We start from the raw sequence: 22,859 nt of genomic DNA, 5'->3' as shown, positions 1-22,859 counted from the left end.
AGTTAGGAAAAACTGGGTTGAAGCCCTACCTTAGACATGTTGTGTGACCCTGAGCAAGTCACTTAACTTCTCAATGCTCTAGTCGGCTCTCTAAGACAACAAGCTGTATATACCTTGTCAAGCTGCATCAGTGGAGGGAGTTTCCAAACCAGGAGTTCTTGACAACAATAAATTTACACACCACCTTCTCACACACCACCAACAATAACAACAATACTAATACAGTCACCACCTCTACTGTGAATTAATAGTCCAAATTAATGATTCCATGTTACCCTGTTAATATAAAAGTCCACTTATTGGCATATTTTAATTTACATACTGTTTTTGCTAGTTAGCATAATTTTTTTGTGATGTATTTGTAGGTAATACTATAAAATAAGTGGTAAGATGTGACTCTTTCCCTCTCAAGATGGCAGATAAACTCCCTTCAGAATTCGATGTGATCGTGATAGGGACTGGTTTGCCTGAGTCCATCATCGCAGCTGCTTGCTCGAGAAGTGGCCAGAGTGTTCTACATGTTGATTCAAGAAGTTATTATGGAGGAAACTGGGCTGGTTTCAACTTTTCAGGATTATTGTCCTGGATAAAAGAATATCAAGAAGAGAGTGATGTTGGGGAAGAGTGGGCTGCATGGCAGGAGCTAATACTGGAAACAGAAGAAGCCATTGTCCTTAGAAAGAAAGATCAGACCGTTCAACATGTAGAAGTCATTTGTTATGTTCGTCAGGATTCAGATGATCCCATTGAAAAAGCTGGTGCTGTGCAGAAAAATCCTGTCTCTGTGATGTCTCCTGGACTAAATGACCCTCTGGACACAGTAGACACATCTTGCTCTGATACATCTGAATTACCAGCACCACACAATGAGCCAGAGACTGCTCTGGAAGTACTGGAAGTAGAGGTGACACTGGAGAAAGAAAATCAACATGGTTATACAAGTTGTAGCCAGTCAGCTTTGGAACGGGACATAGCTGAACATGTGCCTATCATGGAAGATGTTGCTAATGCACCCAAGAAGCATTGGATCACTTACTCCCAAATTGTTAAAGAAGGCAGGAAGTTTAATATTGATTTGACCTCAAAGCTTCTTTATTCTCGAGGATTGTTAATTGACCTTCTAATCAAATCAAATGTTAGTCGATATGCAGAGTTCAAAAATGTCACCAGGATTCTTGGATATCAAGAAGGGAACGTGCTACAGGTACCTTGCTCCAGGGCAGATGTTTTTAATAGCAAGAAACTCACAATGGTAGAAAAGAGAATGCTGATGAAATTTCTGACATTTTGTTTGGATTATGAACAGCACCCTGATGAATACAAAGCTTATGAGCAAAGTACCTTTTCAGAATACTTAAAAACTCAAAAATTGACACCCAACCTGAGACACTTTGTCCTTCATTCCATTGCAATGACATCAGAGACATCCAGCAACACCTTAGATGGCCTCAGAGAAACAAGAAACTTTCTTCAGTGTCTTGGGCGGTATGGCAACACTCCATTTTTGTTCCCTTTGTATGGCCAAGGAGAAATGCCCCAGTGTTTCTGCAGAATGTGTGCAGTATTTGGTGGAACCTATTGTCTTAACCATGCAGTACAGTGCCTTGTAGTAGACAAAGAGTCTGGAAAATGCAAGGCAATCATAGATCACTTTGGTCAGAGAATAAGTGCTAAGTATTTTGTTGTTGAAGATAGTTACCTTTCTGAGAAAACATGTTCAAATGTGACCTATAGGCAGATATCAAGGGCAGTGCTGATCACAGATGGATCTATACTGAATGCAGATTCTGATCAGCACATTTCCATTTTGACAGTGCCACCGGTGGAACCAGGGTCTGCTGCTGTTCGGGTCATTGAGTTGTGCTCTTCTACTATGACATGCATGAAAGGAACATATCTTGTCCATTTGACTTGTATGTCCTTAAAAAAAACAGCAAGAGAAGATTTAGAACTGGTTGTGCAGAAATTATTTACCCCATATGCTGAAGTGGAGCTGGAAAATGGGGAACAAGAAAAACCAAGTCTTCTGTGGGCCCTCTATTTCAACATGAGAGATTCTTCAGGCATCAACAGGGACTCCTATAATAACTTACCTTCAAACATGTATGTCTGCTCTGGACCAGATTGTTTTCTGGGAAATGAGCATGCTGTTAAACAGGCTAAAACATTTTTCCAGCACATTTTGCCAAATGAAGAATTTTGCCCCCCTCTTCCAAATCCTGAAGATATTGTGTTCGATGGAGATGGTGTGCAACCAGAGGTTCTTGTACCCAAGCCGGACACTGCCAAAGAAGTCACAGGTCAAAGAAACCCAGAAGAGCATGCTCAAGAATAGATGGCAGTCAGATAGGGAGCCCTAATTCAAGAATTGTACCCAGTGTTCAAATTGTCTTAATGCAAGAAAAGTTTGGAAAATACTCAAAAGCAACAGTAAGTCATCTTTATTTGCAAAATTACAACATATTAAAAGAAACCAGGAGAGTTTTTCCCGCCTTGAAGAAGGGCATTGTAGCACAAAGTCAAAACCACTCTTCTAAAACACATTTATTCTCTCTGTTGTAAGATGTCAGAATTTTTGAATTAACAGATGCAATTTTACTCCTGGGAGCAGCACTAATCAGGATAAGGGATCTGATGAATTGTTAGCTGTTATGTAGTGTTCAGACACTACTTTTACTTCCTCTGGAATCTTTAGAAGCACCAAAATATGTTTATTGTTGATGTTTTTCAGAAACTTTTATACTTGAGTTTACAAAAGAACTGTCTTACTAGCTAACAGTATGTTGTTTAAGCAAAATGGTTATCTTTATGCTTGGAATCTTTTTCTTCAGTAGGAAACCTCAGTAACTAGAATCAGAAGCAGGGACAGCTTTAAGAACAAGTTTTAGGTGTGCTCTTGGGCACTGAGAAAAACAATGGGATGGACTTGGCAGGAATAACATTTACTAGGTTCTTAAAAATAATATGCAAAATTACTTTTACAGAATCACAGGGAAATAGCTTATATGGAAAAATAGATCATAAAAATGTTATCTTGTTCTCTCCAAGTAAATAATATAGCATTCTGTGATAAGAATAATTTTCTTTGTGGATGTAATGCAGTGGATAGAGCACTGGACTTGGGAAGACTTGAATGAGGCCCTGGACAAGTCACTTAACCTCCGTTTGCCTCAGATTCCTCAATTGTAAAATGGGGATAGCAGCACCTGTCTCACAAGGTTGTTGTGAGGATCAAATGAGATAGTATTTATAACGGCACTTAATACAGTGCCTGGCATGTAGTAAACATGATATAAATGTTTATTCCCTCCTTTCTCTTTCAAGTGTTGATGGCTTTTATACATGAGCATTTCTATAACTGGAACTCCACTATACTTTAATAAAGGGTTGTCCAGCTATGTAAAATGAGACATTTTTGCCAGTCTCTACTAACTTAAAAAAGAAAATAATGACAAACAAAACAAAAAAAATGAATTATTCACCAGAACTAGAGCAATAAGTGTTGTCTCCATAGGATAAGAAACTAAGAATTTAAACAATGTAATAATATTATGAATTAACAATGGAAAATGCTAATCCCTATTGTGATCACTCAATACCCCTGTCCCACCAGCCTCTATTCTCTATGACTTGCAAACTAACCCAATGGATTGTGCTCTGAACCTACTCAGGAATACTCCTGCTGCTTCAATCTCTTGCCAGTACATGTCACCCCTGCCCTTAATCCAGAATCCACTAAGACACCTCTATGTAGAAAAACAAAAACAAAAACAAAACAAACAAAACAAACAAAAACAAAACAAAACAAAACACCACAAACCCAGAGCTAAGAGAGTGGGGCTGTGTTTTGCTTGGACAACCCCTAGCTTAGGAAACTCCAAAGTCTCAGAAACTCTTCCCAGAATACCCAATCTATCCTCCCCCAAACCTTCAATAATAGCAGACACTGATTCAGTCCAGCCAGAGAATTTTAAAAAATGGAGAGAACTGGGTCAAGTGACTGCATGTAAGGATGTACCAGGCCTGAAGGAAAGGGGACTGGAATGCAGCTGAAGCCAGTTCTGTCCCCAACAAAGTTACTTGGAGTAGGGTCTAAGTTCAGTGAAAGTGAATTCCCTAACTTGGAAGGAGACTGAAAGAGTAAGATATAACCTCAGGGGTAAACCTATAATAAAAAGAGAAAGAATTAGAAAATAAACAGAAAAAGTATGGGGGGGGTAGGGAAGTAACATCATCAAATATCTCAGGAGGAAGAAAACTCCAATAAAAAAATCTAGATCACAAGTAAATAAATCAACCGAGAAAACATTGAAGTCAGAAAGGAAGATGGCTAACAAGACTTTTAGAAGATTACAAATATCTCTGAATCAATATTAGAAGACTAAGGCAATTGGATCAACACCTGATGAAACATAGAATCCTGTGGATTCCCAAGAAAGTATGAAAATACTAATTATCAAATAGAAAATCTTGAATCCATGGTGGCCGTTCTCACCCCCAAAGCCAGAGACAATAATAGATCATGAATAGAAATATAATGTAGAACAAGTTGATGCAAAAGAAGCAAAAAACAATAATTTTAAAAGAATACATAATCTTCATACAAGTTAAAATATATTGATCTCAAGGAAAGAATGCATATAGACAATTTAAGTATTTTGTGACCTCTCAGAAGGACATGGTAAGTCAAGAAACCTGAACACCACATGCAAGAGATAATTCCTCCCCCCCAAAAAAAACTTGCCCAAAATTTATTAATACAGAAAACAAAGCACAAGTCAAAAGAATCCACAGATCACATGCAGGAAGGAAAAAAAATGATGCAAATCCCCAGACAAAATCTCTCAATTCCAATTACAAACAATAAATTCTGCAAGAGACTCTGAAAAAGACCTTGAAATGCAAAGGAAAGAAAATTTGAATGACACAAGACTATTCCCCACCTACCAGGAACTGTAAAAGGTAATGGAATAATATATTCTGAAAAGCAAAGAAAGTGAAAATGCAACTTAAAATGACATACCTTTCAAACTTGGATCTAATCTTCAATGACAAAAAAAGAATATTAAATAATGTAGAAGAATGTGGAGTATTACTGTCCAAAACACCCCCCACAAAAGACAGGAGAAGATTATTTAATGTTTAAATACTGCAAACAATAAAAATGCAAGAAAAGAAAATGAGTACAACTAATAAGGAGAACTTAAGTAATAAAATAGTTTATCCCATCTCTGGAAACTATTAAAAGAAGAAAAAAGCAAACTAGAAAGAGAAAGACACTTCTGAAGTTAAAAAAAAAAAGAAATAACATTAGAGGAACCATTAAAAAATTTCTACAAATACCTAAAGGAAAAATATGAGATGAAAATTTAAAGGAATTGGAAAAAATATAGTGTAGAAGAAAGCCTGAAATACCATAAACACCAAATTCTGAAGCCCCATATAAGTGAATCATTATATTTTCTGAGCATGAAAGGATGAATGAAAAGTGGTAAGGGAGGTGGAAGGTAGAAGAGAATGTCATAAATGACCCTAATCATATCTATGAAAAGCAGAAAAGGAAAAATAACATATATAATCTCTCAGCAAGAAGCCTAGAGTAAAATTGGCGAGGGGGCAAAAAAGAAATTGGAATGAATATTGGTAAAGAAATGGTGGGTGGAGCTCCCACTGAAGACTTCTCCTATTGGGGAATAGCTGTATTCTGTGGTGGAAGATGAAGACCTTACAATTTGGCTAATGTGCAGTGATTTAGTGCCCAGAGAAATCCCTTCCTCTTTTCCATGAACAACATCCAGCCTTAGCCAATGAAATCAGGACTCCTAGGGCCAATCAGCATCTAATAGGGTAAGAGGCGTGGACCCAGAGAGGAGAAAGGGGAAAAGGGAAAGAAAATGACCATGAGGAGAGCAGGAAGTAAAATTGGGCAGAATAAGTTGGGACACAGCAAAATTCCATCCTCATTACTTCTGTCAGGAATTGATGCTTCCAACAAAAAGAAAAAAAAAAGCAGGGGTGGAGAGGGAGGGAGCAATATCTACCAGACAGTAACATAGAAATTGTTTATAAGAGGAAATTCAAACTTGGTAGTTTTTGAATATTTAATTCCATGAGGAACAAAAAGTGACTGAAGAAGGAATAAATAAGTGTAAAATTTGAGAATTAAAAAATAAAAGCTTAGGACTAGAAAAAAAAATTACTGAATAGAACAAAAGGTTAAGAAAATTTTAAAAAATATAACAAAGTAAGCAGAAGGGAGAGAGAAAGGAAGATTTTGATTTAATCACTTAATTTAGAGGACAAAGAGATAAAAAGAAAGATTTATTTCTCTTTTAATTTACTTTAATAAAATAAAGAAAAAAGAATCAATAAGGGAGGTAAAACTTTAAAATTAGAAAGAAGGTTGCCAAATGGAAAGGGGTCAGGATTAAGGGTGAGGGGAAAGAAGAATATGGTAATAGGGTTGTCTTAACGTAGATTAAGCAAAAGTAATCATAGGGACAAAGTAGTGTCCTAAAAGAAAGCCAAAAAAAACCCAAAAAAACAAAACCCATATCCTAATTCAGTCAATTGCTACAGTGGACAAAAATCGTTAAGTTTGAACTCTGTAAAAGGAAATAGTTGAACTTACTAACTTCAAGGTCTTTTAGACTAAAATTTTTTGAATGGGGTTATACTATGATCAAACCTGTGTATTGGGAAGGTTATTTCTACAGCTGGATGAACAGGAGGATGGGAGAAGGGAGAACTAGACAGAGATTATTTAGGAGAACAGAACAATAGCCCAGGTGAGAGGCAGTGAAGGGCTGAACTAGGGTGGTGGCAATGTTAATGTAAGGGTGGGGGAAAGCTGCAAGATTTAGAGTTAGTGAATCTGGATTCAAATCCCTCCTTCACAGTGCTATCCATGTAACCTTGGGCAATTCATTCAACTGTCCTGGACCTCAATTTCATTATCTATAAAAGGAAGAGCTGGAGGAGGTTGGACAGTATGGCCTTTGAGATCACTGTCAGCTCTAGATCACTCTCAATGAACCAAACTTTCTTGTTCAGACTGCTTTTTGAGAAAAGGGCTGGAGACCAGGGAATCAGCTTTTGTTTTGAACAAGATTTGTTTCCCTAAACCAGCAATATTAGAAGGGGACAAAAAAGTATAAATCTAACTTCAATATCCCATGTTGGATATTTTAAAGGCAATGAGTAAGCACCCACTCATGATATCTCCTTCCTTTAATGTAGAAATCACCCTATACATTGGAGCAGAGGTAGGCCAGATTCCAGAGATGAACAAGACACCTGTAAGTTGCAAGTAACTCTATCTGTTAGCCAGTCAATAAATATTTATCAAGCACCTTCTATATACCAGGCACAGTGCTAAGCTCCGGGGGTACAAAAAGAGGCAAAAAACAGTCCCTGCCTTCAAGGGGCTCATAATCTAAAGAGGGAGATAATGAACAAACATGCATGAACAAGCTATTCAGGATAAATAGGAGATAATTAAAAGAAGGAAGTCATTAGAATTAAAAGGGGCTTGGGAGAGGATTCCAGTAGAAGATAGAATTTTAGTTGGACTTAAAAGAAGTCAGGGAAATCAATAGGTAAAGATGAGGAGGGAGAATGTTCCAAGTATGGGGAACAGCCAGAGAGAATGCTTAGTTCTCAGAGATGGAGTGTTAGACAGATAGGAGTTTCCCTGGATTGAAGAGTACGTGGAAGGGAGTAAAGTATAAGAAGACTGGAAAGGTAGAAGGGAGCTAGGTTATGATGGGCTTTGAACACCAAGCAGAATTTTGTATTTGATCCTGGAGGAGACAAGAGAGTTTATTGAGTAAGAAAATGCCATTGTTAGACTTATGCTTTAGGAAAATCATTTTGGTAGCTGAATGGAACATATATTAGAGTGAGGCAGGCAGACCCACCAACACACTTTTGTAATAAATAATCCAGGTATGAGGTGATGAGGGCCTGTACCAGAGTCATGGCAATCAAAAGAGAGAAGGGGGCAAATTAGAGAAATGTTACAAAGGTGAAATTGACAGGCCTTGAGAACAGATTTGATAGGAGTGGTGAAGAGACAGTTCTTGAGTCCAGGATGACTCTTGTAAACCTGAAGGAGTAAGAGGTTAGTGTTACCTTTTACAGTAAGATGTAGGCAGTAGGGAGGGCAGGCATATGGGGGGGAAAGATAGGGATATCTGTTCTGGACATGTTGAGTTTAAGATGTCTCCTGGACATCTAGTTTGAATTGTCTGAAAGGCAGTTGGAGATGCAAGATTGGATATCAACAAAGAAATCAGGGCAGGATAGCAAGATCTGAGAACTGTCAGTATAGAGATGGTAATTAAATCCATGAGAGCTGATAAGATCACCAAGTAAAGTAGTATGGAGGGAAAAGAGAAAAGGGCCCAGGACAGAACCCTGTGGGACACCTGTGGTTAGAGAGGATGATCTGGATGACAATCCAGTAAAGGAGACTAAGAAGGAGCAGTCTCATAGGTAGGAGGAGAACTAACATAATTATGTCTTAGAAACCTAGAGGGAAGAGAGAATCAAGGAAAAGAGAGTGGTCAGCAGTGTCAAAAGCTGCAGAGAGGTCAAAGAGAGAGAATTCAGAAAAGGCCATTGGATTTGACAACCAAGAGATCATTAGTAATTTTGAAGAAAGCAGTTTAATTGTAATGAGGTCAGAAACAAGATGGTAAGGGGTTAAGAAGAGAGTGAGAAGAGAAAAAGTGGAAGCACCTGTTGACTATGACCTTTTCAAGGAGTAGAAGAGATGTGGGATGATAGTGGCAATGGAAGGATCAAATGAGGATTTTTTTAATATGGGAGAGACATGGACATGTTTGTAGGCATCAGGGAAAGGAGGGAATAGACAGGGAGAGATTAAAAATCAGTGCTAAAGTGGGGATGACAGAAGGGCAAGTCTATTAAAAGAAATGGAATGGAACAGGATCTCTTGTATAGGGGTTAGCTTTGGTAAGGAGTGAGGCCATGTCTTCATATGAGACAGAGGTGAATGAGGAAATACTGCAGAAGGGTTATGAATGATATGAGATTAGGAAGAGGAGAGAAGACAGCTCATGACAAATGGCCTCAATTTTTTTTTCTGTAAAATATGAAGCAAGATTCTTATCTGAGAGATCTGGGGGAATGGGAGCCATAGGAGACAATACACACACACACACACACACACACACACATCTACATATCTAAATATGTTGAGATAACCCACATCATACATATATTATGTTCACACACATTACTCTATCCACTATGCCACTTAGCTGCCCCCTCAAAGAATAATTTTTATTCTTAGAAAAGCTTTCTGGGAATACATATACCTATCCCCAAACTAATATCTCAAATTGTTTCTCTAAAATATGTTTTTTTTCAGTAGCAATTTCAAACTTTAATATAAACTATCTCCACATTCTCTTCCAGGAAATGGGTTAATTTTTTTTTAAAAATTGCATATGAACTTAACAAAAATGAGCATTTCTTTTGCAACAACGGTCAGGAAAAAAAGAGGCTTATATATGACACCATAAAATCTATTACATACAACTTATTAGGTTTTTTTAAAGTATTACTAAAGTTAACATAGGAGGGCCAACACTACCTTGCATTTCTGTGTACTCTTCTAAAACTTCAGAAAATAATTAAATGTGACATAGCCAAGGTGATGGAGTTCCTCTCAACAATTTCCCCTAAAAGATCTAGCAAATGCACCAGACTGACTCCTGATGGGGAAATCCAGAAGATGTCACAGTGAGTACTTTGTTCAGCCCAGATTATCATAAGGAGACAGACAAGGTGGTCTTCACACATGAGAGATGGGATTGCACTTGAAACACTCCAGCACCCAGAGAGAGGTCTTGTATCAGGGCAAGAAGCAGTCTTGGACCCACACAAAGACACTGAGAAAGGGACAAGTACCAACTGGCAACTTTGTCATTTACTGCTCAGTTCCTGGTTGAACATCCAAGATAGAGTGAGAAAAGAATCTGCCCAGGCCAATTCTGTGTAGGGAGGCCCTGGATGATGTTTGAAGAAAGAGGAAAAAAGCAAGTTCAGAAACTAGCTATTACAATAGCAATAATGATTTGGCTCAGACTTCAGGTCTAAAACAGGGTCTCACTTCTAACCTTCATGTCAGCCTGCAGAGGAGTAGCCAAGGTAGGAATCCCAGGCCAAAAGGGAGCCCATAATTCTGCTTCTCTGAACCAAAAGAGCTTCCCAGCTGACTGATGGGACATAGTACAGCATCAGTCTAGTCTAACTTTTGCTTAGACCCAAACCCAGATCAGGTTATTGCAGAGCTCAGACCAGGGAGGCAGCAATCATACTTTCCCCTGGATCAGACCACTTTGGGATCACTGAAAGCATACAGATTCCCAGCCTTTCCCTAAGATTCTGGAGTAACATAATATTTGATACCCCAGGAAAGCAGCAGCCCAGACCTTCCTTCCAAAAGGCCTGCAGAGCCCAGCCCTAACATCAAGTCCAAGGAAGAAAGGGAAACAAAAATAACCCCACCTTAATGAGCTATTATAGTAGAAAGGATGTTCAAAAACAAATACAAGAGAGAATGACTCCAAAACATCTATAAGCATTGCCTTGTAGAGAAACACATTGTAGGTACAAACGCAACAAGAATTCCTGAAAGAGTTAAAAAGAACTAAAAAATATTTTTATAAATGGAATGAGAGTGCTTGAGGAAAAAACTGGGGGGGGGGTGGTGAGAGCTATAGAAGAACTGGAAAGGAAATTGACAACTTGGCACAAGAGGTACAAAAACTTGCCCAAACAACAAATTCTCTAAAATTCAAATGGACCAAGTAGAACACAATGACTTCATGAGGCAACAAGAAATATTAAGACAAACCAAAAGGCTTAAATGGATGAGCAATGTATAGTATATGTATATGATAGAATACTATCATGCTGAAGTCTTATCAGTGAAATGATTAGCCAGGATTCCAGAAGCTAATGATAAACATGCTACATGCTTTACGTGAAGATGAACATGCTCTCATAGAGAGATGAAGGACTCAAAGTGAAGAACGTGAAAAAAAATTGTTTTGGGCATGGCCAATATGGAAAGTTGTTTTGATTGACTGTACATGTATGTAATAGACTTTTTCCCCCTTATGTTCTTAATTGGAGGTGGGGATAGAATGAAGGGGAGGATCTTGACTGATTAAAAGAAATATAATTAAAAAAAGAAAGGAAGGAAGAAAAGCATGATCAACACAATGTCCATCCACAATTCCTGAGATCTTGTGATGAAACATGCTACTCTGCTACTCATGCTACTCATGCTACTTCTGACAGAGAGGTGATAGATTCAGAAGGCAAACTGAGATTTTTTTGGAGGTGGGGGTGTTTTGCTTGACTCTACATGTTTGTAATGGGGAGTTTTTTTTTTGCATTATCAGAGTGAAAGGAGAGGGAAATGGGAGGCAGAAAAAGTTGATCTTTGTTTGAAAATAAAATAAAACTTGATGAAAAAATTTTAAGTCATGATTTAATATTTATCTTCTATTGAAAACTCTTCTCAGAGGCCTGAGTGTATTCAAGGTTTGAACTGACAAAATCAAACATCTGTTACATGACCTACCTATGAAGGGTTCTTAAACTTTATGTCATAGTCCCTTTGGTAGTTTGGCAAAACCAATGGACTCAGTCTCAGAATATTTTTTAATGCATTAAGATAAAATTCATGGAATTCTAAAAGAAACTTATCTTGAAATATAGTTACTAATTTTTTCAACTCTAGTTAATGGACCTCAGTTTGAGAACCTGCTGAATACTCTAGATTCTAGGGAGAATGATATACTGGAAATGATCCTGGAGGTACACACAGAGGACCTGGGTTCGAATTCTGGCTGTGCCATCTAACTACCTGGTTGACCAGTTGCTTACCTTCTCTGGGCCTTAGTTTTCTCATCTATGAAATGAGGTCTTTGAGGCTAAATGACACTTGAGGTGCTGTTTAGCTCTAAATCTATGATTCTGTGATTAGTAAAATGAAGAGGTTGCACCAGCTGGCTTCTACTACCCTTTCTATCAAGAAAGTCTATGATTTTATGATTTTTTGAAGTCCTAAAGAAGTTGTTAATACAGTTGAGTAAGCTCTTGTTTGGATGCAACTCTGGGTAGTTTCCAGCTACATTGTCTACTTTTGCAACATGTCACAAAAAATGTTTTAGTCAAGCACCTTTTTTTGACTGAAGAAAAAGACTAAATTGAGGGAAAAAATCTTATCTTTTCTGATTCTACAAAGTAAAAGTAACACTTGAGGCCATTTGGGATGATGTTATTACTAAATTTTTTATATGGTAGTGTCTATACAGTCACACTGTCTCCTTACCTCTTTTCCAAGAGAAGTAACTTACAGATTGTTATAGTCTGCTACAAAGGGGAAGATAAGTCCATTTCTTAAAAAGTGACAGTTGGTTAAGAAATGCACTAGAATGGTTGGAAAAATCTAAGGTGTATCTATCTAGATTGATTTTATCTGGTTCTGTGATCTATCTTCAGTCTTCAATAAAAATGAAAACAATAATTGAATTCTTATGTTGAATTTCAAGGGACAAGGTATGTACCTAAATTATACTTTTCTTAGAATGAGAACTTCACTTCTTCACCTTTCCTGACCTCTTTGAGAAGTAGAAAGGAAAGTAATTTGAAAACATCATATTTTTCTAAGAATATAGTAAGAGATCAAAAACCTCATAGTGACTCAGATGAAGAGGTCAGTTTAAATGTAACACAGGTTAAATACCACAATCTAACTTTCTTTGCTCTAGAATTGAGAGATAAAGATGTTCATGCTGTAATGAATGATATACACTATGCAAATATCAGTAAGTACATAAGAGAAACCTGTTTTGACCCAAACAATGCCCGACTTCATGGAACTAAGAGGGATTTTATAACAAGATTTTAATGTGTATTTGTTGAATTTAAGTTGGAATTTGACAAAGATATATTAATACTTTGTGACACATTACTATGTTATCTAGCTAGTTTTTCTAGTCTCTCCTGGGATAGCCTTGTGAAATTAATGATGATAGGATTTGACAGGCACAATAATAATAGCTAGCATTTATATAACACTTTAAGGTGTGCACTGTACAAATATTGTCTCATCTTCTCAACCACCCTGAGAGGCAAGTACTATTATTATCCTTATTTTATGGATAAGGAAACTGAGGCAGGCAGAGGTTAAGAGTCATACAACTAATATCTAAGGCTGGATTTGAACTCTGGTCTTTCTGACTCTAGGACCAATCTATCTATTGCAGTACCTAACTGCCTTTATACAATGAGTAAACTGAAAATATCAAATTGAATGCTCAGTGCTAGCCTAATTCCTCATGGACTTATTCACATGGCTTTTCTAGATATATGATCTTTCAGCGGAAGACTGAATTGTAGCATCCTTGAAGATACATTAAAGAACACCCCCAAAAGTGATATGCTGGAGCCAGCTCTACCTGAGAACTGATTATTATATTTTCATTATGAACATTTTACATCTGGCAACTCAGCTACAAATCAGGGCTTGATTTATTGTCTTGTTGATTATCTAGATTTAAAATGTTAATAATGCAGATTAAATTTAAAAGTGTGTATACATTTCCTCTCCCCCATTTCCCCAATAATAGCTCATTGTTAAACATTTACTAGCATACCCTTGACTCCCAGGACTGCAAGTTTCCTATTGAAAGCAAAGTGCATGGTAGAAAGAATGCTGTACTCAGATTCAGAAAAGACTGGGCTTCAAATCTGGCCTCAGACACTTGGTGTCTCTGTGATCATGGACTAGTAGGTGAGATCTCTCAATCTTGTAACCTCCTTCATAAAATGAAGTAATGCCAGTGGAACTTGCCTTAAAGGATTGAAAGGATCAAAAGAGATAACAAATATAAAGGATTATGCAAATCTTAAAATGCTTTATAAATGTCAGATATTGTAATATTTTTTAAAGTATGGCATATCCTCCATTTTATTGAGAAGGGGAGAGGGATAATATCACTTCTTTTGTTTCCTTCCATCCAGAACTGAGGGTATGTAGTGAGAGATGATGACATTTATAGTGTATTTAAGGATTGCAAAGTGTTTTACATTCATCATCTCATTTAAACAACACTGTGAGAAAGGTCCTAGAGATGTGATGATTATTTCCTTTTACAGATGAAGAAAGCAAGAGTTAGGAAGGTTAAGTGATTTGCCCACCATCACTCAAATGTTGAATGTTAGAGACAAAATTTAAATCTACATCTCTCTTAAATTTAAGCCCAGTGTTCTTTGCAGTATACACACTACCTCTCAGATGGACTTAGTCAGGGAGAGGCTTTGAGAAATGAGTCCCTGATCATGGATGATGCATTGAAAAGGGAGAGGGTCAAAGAGAGAAGTAAACTTATTGTATTTCATTGTGTGGGAATACACAGTTGTACTAATAAGGTACACCATAAAATTCTTCTAATTTATTAAGTGTTTTGGAATACTGTTCTGGTAGCCATGTCAATAAATCATTAAGAAACCTTTATTGAGTGCCTATTATATGCCTAGCACTTTGTCAGGTTCACTAGGACAAAGAAGTCTGTCACTATAAAGCCTCATTCTTCTGTTATTTAAAGCAGTGATCTGAGTTAAATAAATCATGCCATAATCATTTTTCATCAATTTATTGGGCCTGACATTTTTTCCCTTAAAGGTCAAAATTCTATAACCTGGAAATCTTACCTCCCAATTTAATCATAACCAGTGAGAAATAAAGTCATGTTAAAATCACTTTGGCATAGTATGTAATTTGTATATTTAAAATGTCTGTAAAATTTTATAGTCATTGGCATTTCAAATCAGCAATTAGATTTCAGGGGAAAAATTGCAGCTGTCCCAAGTACTAGAATATGTAAAATGGGTGCTAGTTGCTATGCAGTGCCCATCATACCTTCTATGCACCTCACTCAGTTTTTCGTTTTGTTTTGTTTTGCTTTGGAAATGTTATTGCATCTTAGGTCAGATATTAGAGGGAGGGGAAAATCCCACTTATTTGATTTATATTGATGATAATGTTTACTTTTCGATGCCTGTCTCAACTCCAGATCTCAAGCCTCTTAAAGAAAAAATCATGCTAAATTACAAAGAAAGAAAGTTTCCTTAATTCCAATCCAACAAGTAGAGAAACTGACTCAGTAAGAACCAAAGGGTTCTGTCCAAAGTCCATGTAGGGGATAAATTCTTGCTCTTATGACTTCCAGGATGTATCTCTAAACACCAATACACCCTTCCCTTTTCTCATTCTTAGGATAGCTGACAAATCTTGGGTCTAACATACAGCCAAATAAAGTTCAGAAATTAGGTAATAAAGAATGGGAAATGGGAACTCTAGCTCTTTTCTTCAGATGGAAAAATATCTACTAAATTACATGTGTGTATGTGTGTGTGCGTGTGTGTGTGTGTGTGTGTGTGTGTGTTTAGCCACAGTGTTATCTTCTCCTAAGCCTGTTGAGACAGGGATTTAATTTTTTTTCCTACAAATTGAGCCAAGCAACATCAAAAACATATTGAATATTTGGTATGTTCACAGCCCTTTATTAGGGCCTGGAAGAATACAGAGAGATATCAGTTTCTGCCTTGAAGAAGCTTTCTGGACAGAAACACAAAAAGATGAATAATTATACAGAGTTATATATGCTGTCAAAAATGGGTGCAACATATAATAAATATTACAGTTACTTTGGAAGAACTCTAGTACTATATAAGATCCTTGAGGGATGGGGATTGTTTTCTATTTCCTTTTAACATCACTAGTGTCTAATGCATAATAAGCACTTGATAGATGTTACTTGACTAAATTGAATTGAATCAAGAGATCATATTGCATAGAGCAGTAGGGGAATATTTCATGGAAGATATGGAACTTGAGTTGAGCACTGAAGGATAGATAAGCCTTTAGCAAATGAAGAAAGAGGCAGGAGAAGAGAAAGTCTTGAAGTCCTGGGGAACTTTATGATTTTTAGGCTCACAGGTGGGAATCTGGGTGACATCTTTCAGTTGTCAGTCATTTAGTAAGTATTTATTAGCTATTTGCCAGTTGTGTTAATAGGACAGAGCAAAATGGGTATCTTAGTTCATATTCTTTTTAAGGTTTGAGTTTTAAGGAACTACATTATGGGGAGATTGTATAATTGCCTAATGGTCTGTGGATAAAGTGGCCTTCTGTGATAGAAATTTGTCCAACTTGCTTTCTGGAGTTACCTTAGCCAAGCTGAGATTACAGGGAACTAACCTATGAAAATTTAAAAAAATTCTGAACCTGAACAATACCACCAAACACCAATATTTTCATATAGAAAGAATAAAAGAGAAATGAATACTTATGAAACCATGTGTCTCAATTATATACAGCTTGCTTTTTAAGTAACCAGATGTCCCAAAAGTCTTAGTGGAGTTGTAAGCTTACTAAGCTTTAAAAGAGAACAGTTCAACACAATAGTTTGTAAACTTTCCTCTTTGTCTGCGTCCCTTCTTGAACTTCCTTCTTTTCTCTTGTGCTTTGTTAAAAATGCTTCATGGAAACTCTTCTCTTTCTTTTCTTCTTTTGTTGGGGCCATCATTACCATTAACCTCCCACTTCCACCTCTAATGACATCTTCTACCCTATTCTCCAATTAAAGAGAAAAAATATATCCTTTATAAGAAATATTCATAGTCAAGCAGAATGAGTCCATATATTGACCATATCTAAAAATGTACACTTCTAATCCATCTACACTGTCTGCAAGATAAGAAGCATGCCTTAACATTGGTCCTGTGGGGTTGTGGTTGGTGATTTCATTAATTGGAAGTCTTAATGCTTTCAAAGTCTCCCTCACCCCCCCTGCGTCATTACAATATCCTGGTCATTTTTTTCCTGGTTCTGTTCATTCTGTATCAGTTCATATGAATCTTCCTATGTTTCCCTGAATCCATCCTGTCACTTCTTATAGCAAAACCTATTAGATTACGTTCATGTACCATCATTTGTTTAGCCAATACCACTTCCTTAGTTACTAGTTCTTTGCTATAATGAAAAGTTATCCTTTGAATATTTTCTTTTTTTTTTTTTTGATCAGGGATCTGGTTTTTGCCTTTCTTTATAGCTTCCTACTCCTAGCCAAGTGCCTAAGCACAGAATAAGCACTTAATAAATGCTTGTTGTTATTATTGATAATGATGATGATGATCTCTCTGGGGTATAGGCCTGCCAGTGGTATTACTATTAATGATATCATCATTAAAGGGAGGGCACATTTAGTGAATTTTGGGGTATAGGTCCTAATTATTTCTGAACCAGCCTGGTATACCTCCACTGACAGTGCTGTGTACCTGTCCCTTTACAGACACCTCAAAAATTGTCATTTTTATCTTTTATCTTTTGCCAAGCTGATCTTTTGGGATAGAACTTCAGAGATGTTTAATCTATATTTTTCTTATTTTTAGTGATTTGGAACTTTTTTTTTCTTTTTCGTGTGCTTAGATTCCTTCCCTTGATAAGTTGTTCATATCTTTTAACCATTTGCCTGTGGTTCATGTTCTTATATTTTGGAATCATTTTCCTATATATCTTGGATATCAGACTTTTCTCTAAGAAACTTGCAGCAATGATTTTTCTCCTCAGTTAACAATTTCTCTTCTAATTTTAACTGCATTGATTTTTGTGTGTGTGTGCAATACAAATCGCCCATTTTATCTCTTGTGATCTTCTCTATTATTTGTTTGGTGAAGAGCACTTTCCCTATACCTAGTTGTGAAAAGTATTTCCTTCCTTGCTTTCCCCTCCCAGGTATACTTCTGACTTAATGGACTTCAACACTATACCTCAGCTATAGTTTCTCCTTAGAACTTCCCTTAGTTCCTGGGTCCTCCTTCACTCTGAAACTTCCGTCTGCCCCTGTAGCCATCTCACTCTGGAACATCCCTTTGCCACACTGGCCCCTTTTCCCATTGGTCATTTCTTCCTATAGCCTCCTCCGTTTCAGGAAGAGCTCATGAAAATCAACCTTCTTTCTTTTTTCTGGATGTTTACGTTTATAACGTTCATGTCGTCTACATTCTTATACCTTGATGGGTGTCATACTCATCAATCCTTATCCCAGCATCCTTTTTCACTCCCATTTGTGGGCTGTCTTAAAGGATCAGAATGTAAGCTTTCTGAGAGTTTTTGTTCATACTTGTATTCCCAGCTCTTAACAGAGAGCCTGGCACATAATAAGTGCTTCATAAATAAATGCTTGCTACTTTGTTTCCTTGTCTGGCATCTAATTTGTTTATGATGTGACTTTTTATAACTGAGTTGCATTTCCATTTGTAACTTATTGTAATGCACGCTGTTGGGTGGTAGTCTAGACATAATTTCTGACAAGCTGCTTTCTAGTTTTCCCACAGTTTTGCCCAACGGTGCAATTACTTAGGTAAAGTACCTAAGTAATTAGGGACTTTATATTGAACATTATATTGTATATTTGCATCTGTGTATTCTATTCTACTGATATACTTTTCTCTATTTTTTAAACTAGAATCAAATACTTTTGTTGATGATTGTTGGCTTTGTAGTAAAACTTGAGGTCTGGTACTTCTTCTGATACCTCTTCATTCCTACTCCCTCCCCCCCATTTCCTTTAATGTTATTGACTTTTTGTTTTTCAAAGTGAATTTTGAAATTTTTTAAAAAACTGTAAAATAAGCCATCTCATCTGTTTTGTATCCCTCAATCAATCAATTAACATTTATTAAGTGACTGCTGTGTGCCAGGAACTGTGCTAAATACTGAGGACAAGAAATGCTTGTTGAATTGAATTTTTAAAAAGTTTGCCTAGCTAGGGGGCCAGAGAAGGGTATTCCATTAGATATCTTTGTTCAGTATAATGGCCTGTCTTTGTGGATAGAGAGCATGACTGAATGAGGAGTTGTGTATTTGAATCTCACCCTCAATATTTATTTTTAAAATTTTTTTTAATTTTAGACAAAAGCTAAGACTTAAATACATAATAAGAAAAGAGTAAGAAACATTATAAACTCAAATATAAAATAAGAAAGAAAAAATTTGTCATGTGCATGGCATAACATAGGAGAGGATTCAAAATATATAGTAATAACTTTTCACTTCAAGAAAGCCTATATATTAAATACTGTGCATTGTGTTGAAAACTGTCCATCTTTTCTTTGCTTCCTTGTAGGGTTTTTTTTTCTCTGCTGTACATTTTTTATTTTGTTCTTTTTTCCCCCTTTCTCCCCCTACCTGCCACTCCAAGGCTATAATTGAGCATGGATATATTTATATATAGTAATGATATATTCATTCATGTATAGATATATACACATACATACATATATAAACATATACTTTTCCTAAGAGATTCTAATCCTAATCTTTGTTGTTATGTTTGTGCATATCTCTTTTTTCCTATCTCTCCTAACTCCTCTACTTTACTTCTACCTGCTACCTTAAGCTCCTGTTACTTGACCTACCCCCACTCCAGTGATCCCTCCCTTATCCTCCTATTCCCCTAAATCTAAACCCCCTCCTATATCTCCCTTTTAACCTATTCCCTCACCCTCCTCTCTAAAGATCCCTCCTTTATCCTCTCCCTCCTCCCTATCCCCTTAGAGTTTTATTTCTTTCTAAATTTAGAAAACTTTTATACTCTTCTAAATGTGTTTTTACTTTTCCCTCTTAAACCTATTCCTGATGAAAGTGTATTTCCAGAACCAACACTGCACCCCCATCTAATACCTCAGTATTGGTTCTTCCTCTTATACCTCATTTGTAAAAGATAATTACTCTTTTAGCTGTTCTTGAATGGTTTTACTTTTTGAAGTCATATCATACTCAGGTCTACCCCAATCTTTCTTGTAAGTTACCTAATTACTAGTAATGATTTTAACATAGGTTTTACATTTTCCGTACATAAAAGGTAAACATTCCATCCTTATTTAGTCCTTTGTAATTGGTCATTGGTATGTACCTTATATTTCTCTTGGCTCTTGCATGTCAAACCTTCTATTGGGTTTAGGATTTTTTTTTTAACAAAGTCCTGAAAGTCTGACAATTGATCAAATGTCCATTTTTTTTCATTCAGAATTATGCTTAGCTTTGCTGGGTATGATATTTTTGGCTGGAAGCCCATTTCTTTTGCTCTTTGATATATATAGTGTTCCAAGACCTGCCATCTTTTAGTATTGCCACTGCTAGGTCTTGTGTAATTCTAATTGTGGTACCACCATGTGTAAATTGTTTTTTCTTGTTACTTGTAATATTTTGTCCATGATCTGGGGGTTTAGAAATTTGACTATACCATTCCTGTGAGTTTTCCTCATAAGATCTCTTTTAGGTGGTAATGGTTAGATTTTTTCTATTTCTACTTTCTCCTCTTGTTCTAATGCTTCAGGACAATTGTCTTTAATTCTTTCTTCTATTATTATATCAAGATCCTTTTTTTTTGATCAGAACTCTCACATAGTCTAATTATTCTTATGTTGTCTCTTCTTGATCTGTTCTTTAGATCCGTTGTTTTTCTTATGAGATGTTTCACATTCTTGTTTACTTTTTCATTCTTTATATATTTTTTTTTATTTCTTCATCTCTTATAACTTTGCTGGCTTCCCCTTGCCCAATTCTGGTTTTTTTTTTTTTTAGGCAATTGAGGTTAAGTGACTTGCCCAGGGTCATACAGCTAGTAAGTGTCACTTTTTTGATCTGAGGTCAGATTTGAACTCAGGCCCTCCTGACTTCAGGGTCAGTACTCTATCCACTGCGCCACCTAGCTGCCCCTGCCCCCCCACCCCATTCTGATTTTCAAGGAGTCATTTTCTTCCTTAAGATTCTGGATCTCCACTATAAAATTGTACATACCCTTTAACCCAACAATACCACTTCAAGGTCTGTATCCCAAAGAGATCATAAAAACAGGAAAAGGACTCACATGCACAAAAATATTTATAGCAGCTCTTTGTGTGGTAGCAAAGAATTGGAAATTGAAGGGATGCCCATCAATTGGGGAATGACTGAACAAGTTACGGTATATGAATGTAGTGGAATACTATTGTGCTAGAAGAAATGATGAGCAGGTAGACTTCAGAAATACCTGGAAAGACTTATATGAACTGATACTGAGTGAAATGAGCAGAACCAGGAGAACATTGTACACAGTAACAGCCATGTTGTATGATGCCTGACTTTGATAGACTTAGCTCTTCTAAGCAATGCAAGGATCTAAGACAACTCCAAAAGACTCATGATGGAAAATGCTATCCACATCCAGAAAAAGAGCCATAGAATCTGAATGCAGATGGAAGCATACTATTTGCTCTCCTTGTCTCTGAACCACAGCTAGGTCAAATGAGATCTTCTCCAGGTCAGATGCCTAACTCCCCTCATTGTCTGGGGTGGGGGGGGGGGAAGAAACTTCCAGTGGTTGAGGCAGCCTCCCAAACCAGCTAAGCCCAGGGCTTGCTGCTTTGTTTAAGCAGTTTGACACTTGTTAAAGAAGACCCTAGCCTGGAGGTGTTTACTCTTCCCTGAGAGGAAATCTTGTCCTGGGATTTTTTCTCAGATTTTCTCCAATTGTGCAGGGAGGACTCCTGTTCTGCCACTACTCTTATTTGTTTTTATGGCTCTATGTTCACCCAGAAGCACTATTTTATTTCTTTGGTGGAGGAAAATAGTGAGAGTTTGACATTTTCTGACCTACTCCACCATCTTCCCAGAATCCTCTGCCCTGGATATTTATTTACTAGAGCTGTTAGTGCTTGAAAGTAAGGACTGTCTTTACTTTTATATTTGTATCCCCAGTACTTAGCACCATGATTGGAATACAGTTATCATTGAGTTTTCATTCACTTTGTTTTTTGTTTTTTCATTCATTCAGGTAGGCCTGGGTGACTTAAATTCATTGAGGGAAATAAGGTACTTTCTTATATTCTCCTTATTTATCTAGAATTTCAATTCAAGGTTTCAAAAAATTTCAACCTGTTGTCCATTTTCTATTTGAAGATTATACTAGCCTGCTGCTGAACCATACTGTATTTTTCTCCTGGAGCTGCAGGAGCTTTATTTTATTTAAAAAACACAGAATATATCACGTTTTCCAAGTTAAAGGTCTACAATTAAAAGTCTAACTCTTACTCTTCTTGAGCACCCACACTTGGGCACATTTCATTAGGATGTAAATGCAATGACTTTGTTTATCTATTTAAAGAAAAGCATTTATTGAATACTCAATTATAAAGGATAAGATTTTCAATCATCAAGGAAATTAAAACTTAAAGGTACTTATTTTTGGTTAACCATTAAATATTCCTTTAAAAATACAAACTAAAATATGTGTTTTCTTCTTGAATATCAGTTTTCTTCTTGAAACATATGCTGGCTCCACCCAGAATATACTGGATACAGGGGCATGCCCATCTATACTGGCCTTATCTTTCGTAAGTGACTTCATTTTTTAGACAACATTTTCGTGCATTAAAAAATGTATGATATCTATTTAATCCCAAAGGATCTTTCAGTTTCTTTCAGACTTTCCCAAAATCATTTAAGACCCAACTTCATGACTTATTTACCCCTCAATAACTAGGCCCATCTCCACAGTAATTTCCACCCTTCCTCTAACCACATCTAGCATGTTATATTCATTTCTTTTATTTTAGGAAGAACATTGTTAAGTTAAAGACAATACAGATAAGAGTTGTAATATCTGGTTTTTATATATTGTTTTAGGTTTACAAAGAGCTTTACCACCGTTATTTCATTAGATTCTCACAACCTTGTGAATTAAGTACAATCATCCCTGTTTTAC

General features: G+C 36.6%; 1 protein-coding gene across 1 annotated transcript; it reads left to right on the top strand.

The window, feature by feature from the left end:
* The first annotated feature begins 412 nt into the window (after positions 1-412).
* LOC114039057 (rab proteins geranylgeranyltransferase component A 2-like) lies at positions 413-3,101 on the top strand. Its single transcript, XM_027856658.1, has one exon. The coding sequence runs from the start codon at positions 413-415 to the stop codon at positions 2,333-2,335; it is 1,923 nt and encodes a 640-aa protein (XP_027712459.1). The 3' UTR covers positions 2,336-3,101.
* Positions 3,102-22,859: the final 19,758 nt, after the last annotated feature.

The sequence above is a fragment of the Vombatus ursinus genome, unplaced genomic scaffold (assembly GCF_900497805.2).
Source record: "Vombatus ursinus unplaced genomic scaffold, bare-nosed wombat genome assembly UNPS02011591.1, whole genome shotgun sequence".
In the NCBI taxonomy this organism is placed as follows: domain Eukaryota; kingdom Metazoa; phylum Chordata; class Mammalia; order Diprotodontia; family Vombatidae; genus Vombatus; species Vombatus ursinus.
Note: the sequence above shows the minus strand (reverse complement) of the source record. Positions and strands in the feature narration are given on the sequence as shown.